At 43.7% G+C, this 15426-nt stretch overlaps 1 protein-coding gene across 4 annotated transcripts in view; it reads left to right on the top strand.

Annotated features, from left to right (window-relative positions):
- The first annotated feature begins 6478 nt into the window (after positions 1-6478).
- The window catches only part of LOC133558293 (dual specificity protein phosphatase 3-like), a 34201-nt gene continuing 25253 nt past the window's right edge, over positions 6479-15426 (top strand). The window contains exon 1 of one of the 4 annotated variants that reach the window (XM_061909552.1): positions 6479-6863. In XM_061909552.1, coding sequence (XP_061765536.1) covers positions 6685-6863 — 179 coding nt within the window. In that variant the 5' untranslated portion in view covers positions 6479-6684. The remainder of the gene's footprint in view (positions 6864-15426) is intronic. The other 3 variants (XM_061909554.1, XM_061909551.1, XM_061909553.1) reach the window with 3 other exon arrangements.

The following is a 15426-nucleotide window of genomic DNA, read 5'->3' as shown; positions in this document are numbered from 1 at the left end:
CACATGCCTGTGTTTCACCAATCAAAAAAGTAGGATCTATCACATGCCTGTGTTTCACCAATCAAATGCAGTCACTGGTGACCTTTGACTCCGTTTCAACAATCAAATGCAGTCACTGGTGACGTTTGACTCCGTTCCACCAATCAAATGCAGTCACTGGTGACCTTTGACTCCGTTCCACCAATCAAATGCAGTCACTGGTGACGTTTGACTCCGTTTCACCAATCAAATGCAGTCACTGGTGACGTTTGACTCCGTTTCACCAATCAAATGCAGTCACTGGTGATGTATGACTCCGTTCCACCAATCAAATGCAGTCACTGGTGACGTTTGAATCCGTTTCACCATAGAAATGCAGTCACTGGTGACGTTTGACTCCGTTTCACCAATCAAATGCAGTCAATGGTGACCTTTGACTCTGTTTCACCAATCAAATACAGTCACTGGTGACGTTTGACTCCGTTTCACCAATCAAATGCAGTCACTGGTGACGTTTGACTCCGTTTCACCAATCAAATGCAGTCACTGGTGACGTTTGACTCCGTTTCACCAATCAAATGCAGTCACTGGTGACGTTTGACTCCCTTTCACCAATCAAATGCAGTCACTGGTGACGTTTGACTCCGTTTCACCAATCAAATGCAGTCACTGGTGACGTTTGACTCCGTTTCACCAATCAAATGCAGTCACTGGTGACGTTTGACTCCCTTTCACCAATCAAATGCAGTCACTGGTGACGTTTGACTCCGTTTCACCAATCAAATGCAGTCACTGGTGACGTTTGACTCCCTTTCACCAATCAAATGCAGTCACTGGTGACGTTTGACTCCGTTTCACCAATCAAATGCAGTCACTGGTGACGTTTGACTCCGTTCCACCAATCAAACAGAGCCAGGCAGTCACATGATTAACTGCACTTTTATTTTTATTTTTAATAAACCTTTATTTATAAAGTTCAATATTTACAAACAGTTGAAAATAATAATCAAAGTAAGTACAAAAACAGTACAAAACAGCGCCAGGGGGTTGTAAATTCAAAGTAACTAAAATAGAATGCAAAAAAAATATATATATATATATGTATATATGTATATAAAATAAAGAAAGTGCAAAGCCATAGTCTCACTCAATCTCAGTAGATAAGTTAAATTTGGAACACAGCATCATGGTTTTCACAGCTTTTTGCTTGTTAGAGTTAGAGTGTTTTAATGTAGAGTTCTAAATCTTTTTTAAAGGCACTAAAACAGGTCGGGTATTGAGAAACTTACATTTATGAATATAAAACTTAGCCAATATGTTGCAAAGGTAAAATTCATTTTCAATTTTTTTTTTTCAATATAGTGTAAAACCAAATATATATTATATAATATATATTATTGTTTAAGTTGCTTAAGAGATATTTCTGGCTATTTTTATGTTTTTGTGCATTACTTGTTGCCGTCATCATTAAAGGAACAGGTTACTCATCAGTTACTCAGTACTTGAGTAGTTTTTTCACAATATACTTTTTACTTTTACTCAAGTAAATATTTGGGTGACTACTCCTTACTTTGACTTGAGTAATACATCTGTAAAGTAACAGTACTCTTACTTGAGTACAATTCCTGGCTACTCTCCCCACCTGTGGTTTTAATGCTACAAGCAACCAAGGTCTGTGAGTGCATTAAGTGCAGCATCTGCATGACAAAGCCTTGGAGCGTCCATATCTGTCTTATTTTCACGTGGTCCTGGTGTCATGAATGCAGCTTTGGACGGACAATGGCTGCAAGACATGAATGCTTGTTAGATAAATGGAGGGCATCCTTTCACGGCGCCATAAAAGCATCTTTCCAGCCTCTGGGAACAACTTCTCTGGCTTTTGAAGGATGACGTTGGACAAAAAGGGGCCGGGAGAAGCATAAATCCGAGGGCTCCTCTGAAAAGCCTGGGCCACTAAAGCTAATCAAATTGTCTTCCAATTAAAGTGAGGCAGTTTGAGATAAGACCAGACGGCCCCGGACTCCACGTGGGTGTTTCCCCAATTAAGATCAGATCAGATAGTCAGGCCATCACATTTGGGTGAACTCCCCCGCCTGTCAGCACAAGCTGATTTGCAGGCGGACTCAGGTGGTCCTGGTCCAATTAGGTGGTCCTGCAAGCGGGCTGTCAATAGAAAGGCCCTTAAACCAAGGCTAAGTCCTATCCTGAGCCAGATGGGACGTCGGATGTCACTTTGCTCGATCACTGTTGCATTTTATGTTGCACATTTAGTGGAACTGATTGAGTTTATTGTGATGCTAAAAAGCTTGCAGCTGCTGCAGCTTCTTCTAATCTCTCATTTGACTGATTGCTCAGTCCACTGTCCGGGAGAGCTGCTGTTGCCATGGTGTTGCAGCTCCTCATATTTCCATGGAGACACACACAAATGATGGCTGGCAAACTACAAACTCTTCAAACTACATTTGTTGGCGTTGCTTTAGTGAGATAAACGATAACTTGATGCACATTTTCAGCATCAACATGCATTGAATTAGCATCATTGTTGAATGATTGTTACCCTCCTGGACACAAATGTGCCGTAGGAGCAGCTTATTGTGATGTCCGTTTACTACTTAGTGGTCCATTGCTGGAATAACCAGGAATAATGATTATTTCATGACACAACCTCACTGGTATGAATCACTGGAAACGTGGCGCCCCCTTGTGGTTGGCTTTGTGTAAGACATGGGAACACTGGCGTTAAAGGGGAACATTATCACAATTTCAAAATGGTTAAAAACAATAAAAATCATTTCCCAGTGGCTTGTTGTATTTTTTAATTTTTTTTCCAAAATGTTACCGGTCTCGGAATATCCCTAAATAAAGCTTTAAAGTGCCTTCTTTTCGCTCTCTGCGAAGACACTATCCATTTCCCTGTGACGTCACACAGTGCTGCCAATGTAAACAAACAATGGGAATACCACAGCAAGATATAGCGACATTAGCTCGGATTCAAACTCGGATTTCAGCGACTTAAGCGATTCAACAGATTACGCATGTATTGAAACAGATGGTTGGAGTATGAAAGTATTGAAGAAGAAACTGAAGATATTGAGCAAATATCTATTGATGCTATTCATAGCCATAGCATGGCCGAATAGCTGCGTTAGCATCGTCGGTAAAATGTGCGGACCAAACAATCAGGACTTTCGCATCTTTTGACACTGGAGCAACTTAAATCCGTCGATTGGTAAGTGTTTGTTTCGCATTAAATGTGGGTGGGAGGAAACCTAATATAGTTGCAGATGCATCTACAGGTTATCCATACATCTCTGTGCCATGTCTGCTTTAGCACCGCCGGTAAATAGCATGTTAGCATCGATTAGCTGGCAGTCAACATCAACAAAACTCACCTTCGTGATTTTGTTGAATTTATCGTTGCAAATGCCACTGCAGGTTATCCATACATCTCTGTGCCATGTCTGTCTTAGCATCGCCGGTCAAATGTGGAGACACTCTGGTACATTCAATGGGGGTCTGGCGGCAGACACTTTGGCATCTTGGGGCCAGTGGTGCAACTTGAATCCCTCCCTGTTAGTGTTGTTACACCCTCCGACAACACACCGACGAGGCATGATGTCTCCAAGGTTCCAAAAAATAGTCCAAAAAACAGAAAATAACAGAGCTGAGACCCGGTGTTTGTAATGTGTTGAAAATGAAAATAGTGGGTGTGTTACCTCGGTGACGTCACATTCTGACGTCATCGCCTCCAGCGCGATAAACAGAAAGGCGTTTAATTCGCCAAAATTCACCCATTTAGAGTTCGGAAATCAGTTAAAAAAATATATGGTCTTTTTTCTGCAGCATCAAGGTATATATTGACGCTTACATAGGTCTGCTGATAATGTTCCCCTTTAAGTCTTCCTCAGTCGGAGGAGGACAAGATTGTCAACTGAAGGTACAAATAAATGTGTCACGTTTTGTTTCTGTTACGTACAGACCACCACGCCTACCGTCAAGCATGAAGTTTGCTTCTTTTATGAATTTATTATGGCTCTACTGACAATGTGAGCGATCAAAAGTATACGTACAGCAATGTTCATATTAGCTTCCATGTCCCTTGGCAAGTTTACCTGCAAGAAGGCACTTTTGGTAGTCATCCACAAGCTTCTGCTTACATTTTTCACCACAAAATTGCTGCAGTTCAGCTAAATGTGTTGCTTTTCTGACATGGACTTGTTTCTTCAGCATTGTCCACACCTTTAAGTCAGGACTTTGGGAAGGCCATTCTAAAAGCTTCATTCTAGCCTGATTTAGACATTCCTTTACCACTTTTGAGGTGTGTTTGGGGTCATTGTCCTGTTGGAACACCCAACTGCACCCAAGATCCAAGACCACAGAACTTTCCTCCAGATTGATTGATTGATACTTTTATTAGTAGATTGCACAGTACAGTACATATTCCGTACAATTGACCACTAAATGGTAACACCCCAATAAGTTTTTCAACTTGTTTAAGTCGGGGTCCACGTTAATCAATTCATGGTACAAATATATACTATCAGCATAATACAGTCATCACACAAGTTAATCATCATAGTATGTACATTGAATTATTGACATTATTTACAATCCGGGGGGTGGGATGAGGAGCTTTGGTTGATATCAGAACTTCAGTCATCAACAATTGCATCAACAGAGAAATGTGGACATTGAAACAGTGTAGGTCTTATTTAGTAGGATATGTACAGCCAGCAGAGAACATAGTGAGTTCACATAGCATAAGAACAAGTATATACATTAGAAGTACATTTGAGTTGTTTATAATCCGGGGAGATGGGATGTGAATGGAGGAGGGTATTAGTAAAGTGTTGAAGTTGCCTGGAGGTGTTGTTTTAGAGCAGTTTTGAAGGAGGATAGAGATGCACTTACTTTTATACCTGTTGGGAGTGCATTCCACATTGATGTGGCATAGAAAGAGAATGAGTTAAGACCTTTGTTAGATCGAAATCTGGGTTTAACGTGGTTTGTGGAGCTCCCCCTGGCGGTCATTTACGTTAAGGAAGTAGTTCGACATGTACTTCGGTATCAGGGAGGTGTAGTGGATTTTATAGACTAGGCTCAGTGCAAGTTGTTTGACTCTGTCCTCCACCCTGAGCCAGCCCACTTTGGAGAAGTGGGTTGGATTGAGGTGTGATCTGGGGTGGAGGTCTAAAAGTAACCGGACTAGCTTATTCTGGGATGTTTGGAGTCTAGATTTGAGGGTTTTGGAGGTGCTGGGGTACCAGGAGGTGCAAGCGTAATGGAAGAAGGGTTGAATGAGAGTTCCCGCTAGAATCTTCAAGGTGCTTTTGTTGACCAGAGAGGAGATTCTGTAGAGGAGGTTTTATAGAGAAGGTCTTATCTTTGTCCATGTGATGTTAGATGAAACAAAAATGGAGCTGTTTGGCCACAATACCCAGCAATATGTTTGGAGGAGAAGAGGTGAGGCCTTTAATCCCAGGAACACCAATCCTACCGTCAAGAATGGTGGTGGTAGTATTATGTTCTGGGCCTGTTTTGGTTAACCAAAAGTGCCTTATTGCAGGTAAACTTGCCAAGGGACATGTAAGCAAATATTAACATTGCTGTATGTATACTTTTGACCCAGTACATTTTCAGTAGAGCCATAATAAATTCATAAAAGAAGCAAACTTCATGAATGTTTGTTGTGAGCAACAAGTATGTGCTCCAATCACTACATCACCATTACCATGAATTGATTAAGTTGAAAAACTTATTGGGGTGTTGCCATTTAGTGGTCAATAGTACTGTACTATAAAAGTTTCAATCGATCAATCAAAATGGTGTGAATCATGGAAACGTGGCGCCCCCTTGTGGTTGGCTTTATGTAAGACATGGGAACACATCCTCCCTCGGAAGGTGAGAAGATTGTGAAGGTAGAAATAAATGTTTAACGTTTGATTCTGTTACTTACAGACTTGAAATGCTCATTTCCCCAGTGCATTTAAGGCGAAACTAAAAGTGACGTCATCTCACCCCGCTCACAGCATAGGGGGGAAACGGCGACACCCAGAGGAGGAGGGAGTTACTACATGTATTCGTGTTAGCAAAGCAGAGTTGACGACGTATCTCCCCACATTCACTAAATACGTCGACTTCCTGTTCCTCTTATGTTTTATTATGTAGGTTTTCATCGCTCCCGTAGACCTTTCGAGGCCGGAACAAGAACCAAGACCAGGATCTGCTGGGGCGTGTCACTCGCTGTCTGCTGGGAGCAGCACTCAGCTAAGCTGGCGCCTGCAATCACGTAGAAAGAGGAAGTTAATATCAAAATAAAGGCAATGCATAGCTGTTTTAAGGGGTTTCAATCGCTCTTCCCTGGTAAGAAAATAAATTTAGTGTCGGAATATTTTGTGTATTTTAATCGATGCTTTAGTAATACTGCGCAGGATGTCTTTGTATTGAATAAATTCCCGCTAGGCTTTTATTTTGAAGGTTTCCCAAGCAAATGAGTCGTGCGGTTTCTCGGAAGGTGATGTAATTCGCCAGACACCTTGCAGACCAAGACGGCGAGGACTCACGACTCAGGTGCGTGGACAAGGATGGTCGGCAGGACAAGACCGACTTGTCTTAGCTTCTTTCTGACCAACTTGTCTTAGCTTCTTTCTGACCAACTTGTCTTAGCTTCTGACCGACTGGAGTCCCGCGTCCACCGCAGCGAGCATGAAGAAGCAACACAGTCCCAGCAAGCGGCAGAAAGACTTGCCCCCGGCGGCGTGTTTGGGCGGCGGCGAGGTGAGCGTCCAGCAACTCAATCAGCTTCTGTCTCACGGCAGCGGCGTCTACAGCCTCCCCAAGCAGCACTGCAACCACGTCTTCCCCAACATCTACGTCGGAAACGCGTGAGTCCACACTTGCGTCTCATTCTCAACATTTACATCTCATTAGCAACATTTATATCACATTCTCAACACTTATGTCACATTCTCAACATTTATATCACATTCTCAACACTTACATCACATTAGCAACACTTACGTCACATTAGCAACACTTACATCTCATTCTCAACACTTATGTCACATTCTCAACATTTATGTCACATTCTCAACATTTATGTCACATTCTCAACATTTATATCACATTATTACTTGCTACTATTTATATCACATTACAGTGGCCAGTACTACTGTAATATTGTTGTGGCCTCGTCCAGTGGCCAGTACTACTGTAGTATTGTTGTGGCCTCGTCCAGTGGCCAGTACTACTGTAATATTGTTGTGGCCTCGTCCAGTGGCCAGTACTACTGTAATATTGTTGTGGCCTCGTCCAGTGGCCAGTACTACTGTAATATTGTTGTGGCCTCGTCCAGTGGCCAGTACTACTGTAATATTGTTGTGGCCTCGTCCAGTGGCCAGTACTACTGTAATATTGTTGTGGCCTCGTCCAGTGGCCAGTACTACTGTAGTATTGTTGTGGCCTCGTCCAGTGGCCAGTACTACTGTAGTATTGTTGTGGCCTCGTCCAGTGGCCAGTACTACTGTAATATTGTTGTGGCCTCGTCCAGTGGCCAGTACTACTGTAGTATTGTTGTGGCCTCGTCCAGTGGCCAGTACTACTGTAGTATTGTTGTGGCCTCGTCCAGTGGCCACTACTACTGTAATATTGTTGTGGCCTCGTCCAGTGGCCAGTACTACTGTAGTATTGTTGTGGCCTCGTCCAGTGGCCAGTACTACTGTAGTATTGTTGTGGCCTCGTCCAGTGGCCAGTACTACTGTAGTATTGTTGTGGCCTCGTCCAGTGGCCACTACTACTGTAGTATTGTTGTGGCCTCGTCCAGTGGCCAGTACTACTGTAGTATTGTTGTGGCCTCGTCCAGTGGCCAGTACTACTGTAGTATTGTTGTGGCCTCGTCCAGTGGCCACTACTACTGTAATATTGTTGTGGCCTCGTCCAGTGGCCAGTACTACTGTAGTATTGTTGTGGCCTCGTCCAGTGGCCAGTACTACTGTAGTATTGTTGTGGCCTCGTCCAGTGGCCAGTACTACTGTAGTATTGTTGTGGCCTCGTCCAGTGGCCAGTACTACTGTAATATTGTTGTGGCCTCGTCCAGTGGCCAGTACTACTGTAGTATTGTTGTGGCCTCGTCCAGTGGCCAGTACTACTGTAGTATTGTTGTGGCCTCGTCCAGTGGCCAGTACTACTGTAGTATTGTTGTGGCCTCGTCCAGTGGCCACTACTACTGTAATATTGTTGTGGCCTCGTCCAGTGGCCAGTACTACTGTAATATTGTTGTGGCCTCGTCCAGTGGCCAGTACTACTGTAGTATTGTTGTGGCCTCGTCCAGTGGCCAGTACTACTGTAGTATTGTTGTGGCCTCGTCCAGTGGCCAGTACTACTGTAATATTGTTGTGGCCTCGTCCAGTGGCCAGTACTACTGTAATATTGTTGTGGCCTCGTCCAGTGGCCAGTACTACTGTAATATTGTTGTGGCCTCGTCCAGTGGCCAGTACTACTGTAATATTGTTGTGGCCTCGTCCAGTGGCCAGTACTACTGTAATATTGTTGTGGCCTCGTCCAGTGGCCAGTACTACTGTAATATTGTTGTGGCCTCGTCCAGTGGCCAGTACTACTGTAATATTGTTGTGGCCTCGTCCAGTGGCCAGTACTACTGTAATATTGTTGTGGCCTCGTCCAGTGGCCAGTACTACTGTAATATTGTTGTGGCCTCGTCCAGTGGCCAGTACTACTGTAGTATTGTTGTGGCCTCGTCCAGTGGCCAGTACTACTGTAGTATTGTTGTGGCCTCGTCCAGTGGCCAGTACTACTGTAGTATTGTTGTGGCCTCGTCCAGTGGCCAGTACTACTGTAGTATTGTTGTGGCCTCGTCCAGTGGCCAGTACTACTGTAATATTGTTGTGGCCTCGTCCAGTGGCCAGTACTACTGTAGTATTGTTGTGGCCTCGTCCAGTGGCCAGTACTACTGTAATATTGTTGTGGCCTCGTCCAGTGGCCAGTACTACTGTAATATTGTTGTGGCCTCGTCCAGTGGCCAGTACTACTGTAGTATTGTTGTGGCCTCGTCCAGTGGCCAGTACTACTGTAGTATTGTTGTGGCCTCGTCCAGTGGCCAGTACTACTGTAGTATTGTTGTGGCCTCGTCCAGTGGCCAGTACTACTGTAGTATTGTTGTGGCCTCGTCCAGTGGCCAGTACTACTGTAGTATTGTTGTGGCCTCGTCCAGTGGCCAGTACTACTGTAATATTGTTGTGGCCTCGTCCAGTGGCCAGTACTACTGTAATATTGTTGTGCCCTCGTCCAGTGGCCAGTACTACTGTAATATTGTTGTGGCCTCGTCCAGTGGCCAGTACTACTGTAGTATTGTTGTGGCCTCGTCCAGTGGCCAGTACTACTGTAGTATTGTTGTGGCCTCGTCCAGTGGCCAGTACTACTGTAGTATTGTTGTGGCCTCGTCCAGTGGCCAGTACTACTGTAGTATTGTTGTGGCCTCGTCCAGTGGCCAGTACTACTGTAGTATTGTTGTGGCCTCGTCCAGTGGCCAGTACTACTGTAATATTGTTGTGGCCTCGTCCAGTGGCCAGTACTACTGTAGTATTGTTGTGGCCTCGTCCAGTGGCCAGTACTACTGTAGTATTGTTGTGGCCTCGTCCAGTGGCCAGTACTACTGTAATATTGTTGTGGCCTCGTCCAGTGGCCAGTACTACTGTAATATTGTTGTGGCCTCGTCCAGTGGCCAGTACTACTGTAGTATTGTTGTGGCCTCGTCCAGTGGCCAGTACTACTGTAGTATTGTTGTGGCCTCGTCCAGTGGCCAGTACTACTGTAGTATTGTTGTGGCCTCGTCCAGTGGCCAGTACTACTGTAGTATTGTTGTGGCCTCGTCCAGTGGCCAGTACTACTGTAGTATTGTTGTGGCCTCGTCCAGTGGCCAGTACTACTGTAGTATTGTTGTGGCCTCGTCCAGTGGCCAGTACTACTGTAGTATTGTTGTGGCCTCGTCCAGTGGCCAGTACTACTGTAGTATTGTTGTGGCCTCGTCCAGTGGCCAGTACTACTGTAGTATTGTTGTGGCCTCGTCCAGTGGCCAGTACTACTGTAATATTGTTGTGGCCTCGTCCAGTGGCCAGTACTACTGTAATATTGTTGTGGCCTCGTCCAGTGGCCAGTACTACTGTAATATTGTTGTGGCCTCGTCCAGTGGCCAGTACTACTGTAGTATTGTTGTGGCCTCGTCCAGTGGCCAGTACTACTGTAATATTGTTGTGGCCTCGTCCAGTGGCCAGTACTACTGTAGTATTGTTGTGGCCTCGTCCAGTGGCCACTACTACTGTAGTATTGTTGTGGCCTCGTCCAGTGGCCAGTACTACTGTAGTATTGTTGTGGCCTCGTCCAGTGGCCAGTACTACTGTAGTATTGTTGTGGCCTCGTCCAGTGGCCAGTACTACTGTAATATTGTTGTGGCCTCGTCCAGTGGCCAGTACTACTGTAATATTGTTGTGGCCTCGTCCAGTGGCCAGTACTACTGTAATATTGTTGTGGCCTCGTCCAGTGGCCAGTACTACTGTAATATTGTTGTGGCCTCGTCCAGTGGCCAGTACTACTGTAGTATTGTTGTGGCCTCGTCCAGTGGCCAGTACTACTGTAGTATTGTTGTGGCCTCGTCCAGTGGCCAGTACTACTGTAGTATTGTTGTGGCCTCGTCCAGTGGCCAGTACTACTGTATTATTGTTGTGGCCTCGTCCAGTGGCCAGTACTACTGTAGTATTGTTGTGGCCTCGTCCAGTGGCCAGTACTACTGTAGTATTGTTGTGGCCTCGTCCAGTGGCCAGTACTACTGTAATATTGTTGTGGCCTCGTCCAGTGGCCACTACTACTGTAGTATTGTTGTGGCCTCGTCCAGTGGCCAGTACTACTGTAGTATTGTTGTGGCCTCGTCCAGTGGCCAGTACTACTGTAATATTGTTGTGGCCTCGTCCAGTGGCCAGTACTACTGTAGTATTGTTGTGGCCTCGTCCAGTGGCCAGTACTACTGTAGTATTGTTGTGGCCTCGTCCAGTGGCCAGTACTACTGTAGTATTGTTGTGGCCTCGTCCAGTGGCCAGTACTACTGTAGTATTGTTGTGGCCTCGTCCAGTGGCCAGTACTACTGTAATATTGTTGTGGCCTCGTCCAGTGGCCAGTACTACTGTAATATTGTTGTGGCCTCGTCCAGTGGCCAGTACTACTGTAATATTGTTGTGGCCTCGTCCAGTGGCCAGTACTACTGTAATATTGTTGTGGCCTCGTCCAGTGGCCAGTACTACTGTAATATTGTTGTGGCCTCGTCCAGTGGCCAGTACTACTGTAATATTTCTTTTTACTGCATTTCTGGGCTTGAAAATGTTCAATTTTGGGAAAAACTAATCAGGTAGAATGTTTTGTTACTGCTAACATAAAGCTAATGTTGTGTTGAAAGAGTTTAGCAGGGGGGTGTCCAAGGGCCACATAATGAAAGGTATTGAATGAGGGGGCCTTTCTGATATTTGCTATATAAAGTCAGTGGGTCTCAACATTTGAGGTGTGACCCATTTGTTTATATTTACCCGATATTAAACAGTTTGGTATTTTTGGAAAGCTTGTTGAAAATGTTGTGTGGCAGTAAAACGGCTGATCAGACAAAACAGAAGTCATGGAAATGGAGCCACTAGCTGCACAAGCTAGCTCTCCCATCAGCTAAACCCACTCAATAACTCCACGGTGACGTTTTGTGAATTTACTGAGGAATTTGTGCAAGTGAAACAATACAAAAAGAATGCAATTGTAAGTTAATAATTCTAACACAGACACTTGTTAAGTGTGAGCATATTAGCTAATGCTAACAACGCTTGCTTGATTACATTACGATAGCAGGAACAAATACCTTATTTCCTTGAATTGCCGCCAGGTATATAGTATGCACCTGCCTAGAATTACTGCCGGGTCAAACTCGTTTCGCAAAAAATTTTTTTTATTAGCGCTTGTCTAGAATTTCCGCTGGGTCAAACTTGTTTTGCCAAATAATTAGCACATTTCTAGAATTTCCACCGGGTCAAACTCGTCACGTCACGAGTGACACTTCACCTGTCATCATTTTCAAAATGGAGGAGGCTGATTTCAATCACTTGAAATCGCATAAAGGTAAGAAGATTAAGAGCTATTCAGTAGGATTTAAGGTCCAAGCTATTGAATATGCTAAAAAGAAGAGTAAGCAGCTATGTTTTATTAATATACCGTAGCTGCGTGTGTCAAATATGAGTCATTAAATGACTCCTACCATCTGGTGGTAGAGGGCGCTAGTGATCCTTCTTGCGACTACTCGGCTGCAGAAGAAATGACAACAAGCAGAGATCGTTTATTTTTTCCTCTCGCTTGCACTTTTAACATGGAGGATTACATATCTAAAATAAAACTGTTTTCTAAACTGGACTTTCAATGGAAGCAGGAGGTAATAAAGGAAGATCTCCATCGAGACAGAGAGACTTTTAAAACTGAAGAAAGATAAGGAAGACTTCTATAAACAAGTTATCCATGCTTTTGATCAGAAGGAGCTGGCATGGACTTCATTTATAAGTAAAGGTAAGACCATAATAATTTTTTAAAATTAAATGTGCTTTTCATGATGGTATCCTTACATCACACTCAAATTTATAAGCGCAGGCCTAAATTTACCGCATGACTTTGGTAAACGCCGGAGTGAGAAGAGGTTTTAAATTAATTAACGCCCTGGCGGCAATTCAAGGAAATACAGTATATTTGCAATATTGCCATCAGCGAAGACAAATCTATGAACTACACACACCGTTTTATCAGCCACAGGGTTCAAAGTGCAGGAGAAATAGCAGCTTATAGTCCAGCGATGTGTACTACATCCGTGTTTAGAAGGTTTTGTGGCTTTTATTCCTTTTATGACTTCCTGCATGATGTAGGAGTGCAGCAAGAGCCAGAGCATCAATCTGTCTGCCACCTTCCCCATCAATGTGTCCACTCTCAAGGAATTGACATCTCAGACTTCCTCATCACTCTCAAGGAATTGACATCTCAGACTTCGTCATCACTCAGTCCTGGGCCAGCGTCTAAGAAGCACCTGCTTTACGAGTCCTTGGCTGCTTCCTTTCCTTCTAATTTGCTTGTCAGATCCCAAGCAGAACATGAAAGGTGGTTTAGACCTGCAGTGTCCCAAGTCCCACATGCGGAAGACAAAATAAAAACAGTCCGGGTTAGAACCTCGCACAAAAGAACTTTAAGATGCAATTTCTTGAGGAGAAATGGAATGTGAATGCAGAAATCTGCAAGTCCAACTTAAACGCTAACATTGTAATGCTAGCAGTTAGAATGTGTCAAGTTAGCGTGTCGAGTACCAAGATATATGACTCTTAAGGTGTTCGACTGTAAAAGTGGCTAAAAAACCTAGCATGCTAATGATACCATGTAACATTGCTAATGTTAGCATCGTAACAGTTAGCATCTGTCAAGTACCAAGTTATATGACTAAGAGGTGTTTGGCTGTAAAGTTGTCTGAAAAGGTTAGCATGCTTACTTTAGCATGCTAACACTTAGCACGTGTGAAGTCTTTAGTTGTATGACTCTGAGCTGCCAGGCTGCAAAAGTTGCTTAAAAAAGTTAGCATGCTAATAGTTTTTATGTGTCAAATGCCAAGTCATATGACTCTGAGATTTTGGGCTGTAAAAAAGTTAGCACGTGTCAAGTAGCAAGTTATGAGTCTGGGGCGTTGGGCTGCGAAATTGTCTTAATAAAAGTTAATGCTGTCTGAAGCTGAGCCAATCAGTGACCAGGATACTGTGTGACTGTTTTGTCCTCATCTAGTGTCCAGTACTACACTAGTATTTGTCTTTTTACTGCATTTCTGGGCTTGAAAATGCTCAATTTAGGGAACAACTAATCACATAGAATGTTGTGTTACTGCTAACATAAAGCTAATAGTTTAGCACAAGGGTGTCTAAACTGTTTCACCAAGGGCCACATCATGAAAAGTGTTGCAGGCAGGGGCCCGTTTCTTCGTTTTTATTTTGTAAAAAAAAAAATAGTGAAAAGAGACATTATTTGGAAATACAAAACTTAGTTTGAGCTTTGTGTTGTGGGGACAAGTGTTGTAATATTAGTTAGTAGACAGGTGTCCAAAGTGTGGGGACAAGTGTTGTAATATTAGTTAGTAGGCAGGTGTCCAAAGTGTGGGGACAAGTGTTGTAATATTAGTTAGTAGACAGGTGTCCAAAGTGTGGGGGACAAGTGTTGTAATATTAGTTAGTAGGCAGGTGTCCAAAGTGTGGGGGACAAGTGTTGTAATATTAGTTAGTAGGCAGGTGTCCAAAGTGTGGGGGACAAGTGTTGTAATATTAGTTAGTAGGCAGGTGTCCAAAGTGTGGGGGACAAGTGTTGTAATAGTAGTTAGTAGGCAGGTGTCCAAAGTGTGGGGGACAAGTGTTGTAATATTAGTTAGTAGGCAGGTGTCCAAAGTGTGGGGGACAAGTGTTGTAATATTAGTTAGTAGGCAGGTGTCCAAAGTGTGGGGGACAAGTGTTGTAATATTAGTTAGTAGGCAGGTGTCCAAAGTGTGGGGGACAAGTGTTGTAATATTAGTTAGTAGGCAGGTGTCCAAAGTGTGGGGGACAAGTGTTGTAATATTAGTTAGTAGGCAGGTGTCCAAAGTGTGGGGGACAAGTGTTGTAATATTAGTTAGTAGACAGGTGTCCAAAGTGTGGGGGACAAGTGTTGTAATATTAGTTAGTAGGCAGGTGTCCAAAGTGTGGGGGACAAGTGTTGTAATATTAGTTAGTAGGCAGGTGTCCAAAGTGTGGGGGACAAGTGTTGTAATAGTAGTTAGTAGACAGGTGTCCAAAGTGTGGGGACAAGTGTTGTAATATTAGTTAGTAGACAGGTGTCCAAAGTGTGGGGGACAAGTGTTGTAATATTAGTTAGTAGACAGGTGTCCAAAGTGTGGGGACCAAGTGTTGTAATATTAGTTAGTAGACAGGTGTCCAAAGTGTGGGGGACAAGTGTTGTAATATTAGTTAGTAGACAGGTGTCCAAAGTGTGGGGGACAAGTGTTGTAATATTAGTTAGTAGGCAGGTGTCCAAAGTGTGGGGGACAAGTGTTGTAATATTAGTTAGTAGACAGGTGTCCAAAGTGTGGGGGACAAGTGTTGTAATATTAGTTAGTAGGCAGGTGTCCAAAGTGTGGGGGACAAGTGTTGTAATATTAGTTAGTAGGCAGGTGTCCAAAGTGTGGGGACAAGTGTTGTAATATTAGTTTGTAGACAGGTGTCCAAAGTGTGGGGGACAAGTGTTGTAATATTAGTTAGTAGACAGGTGTCCAAAGTGTGGGGGACAAGTGTTGTAATATTAGTTAGTAAGCAGGTGTCCAAAGTGTGGGGACAAGTGTTGTAATATTAGTTAGTAGACAGGTGT

This window comes from Nerophis ophidion, linkage group LG08 (assembly GCF_033978795.1).
Source record: "Nerophis ophidion isolate RoL-2023_Sa linkage group LG08, RoL_Noph_v1.0, whole genome shotgun sequence".
In the NCBI taxonomy this organism is placed as follows: Eukaryota; Metazoa; Chordata; class Actinopteri; order Syngnathiformes; family Syngnathidae; genus Nerophis; species Nerophis ophidion.
The sequence above is the reverse complement of the archived record's forward strand: the minus strand, read 5'-3'. Positions and strand labels throughout refer to the sequence as shown.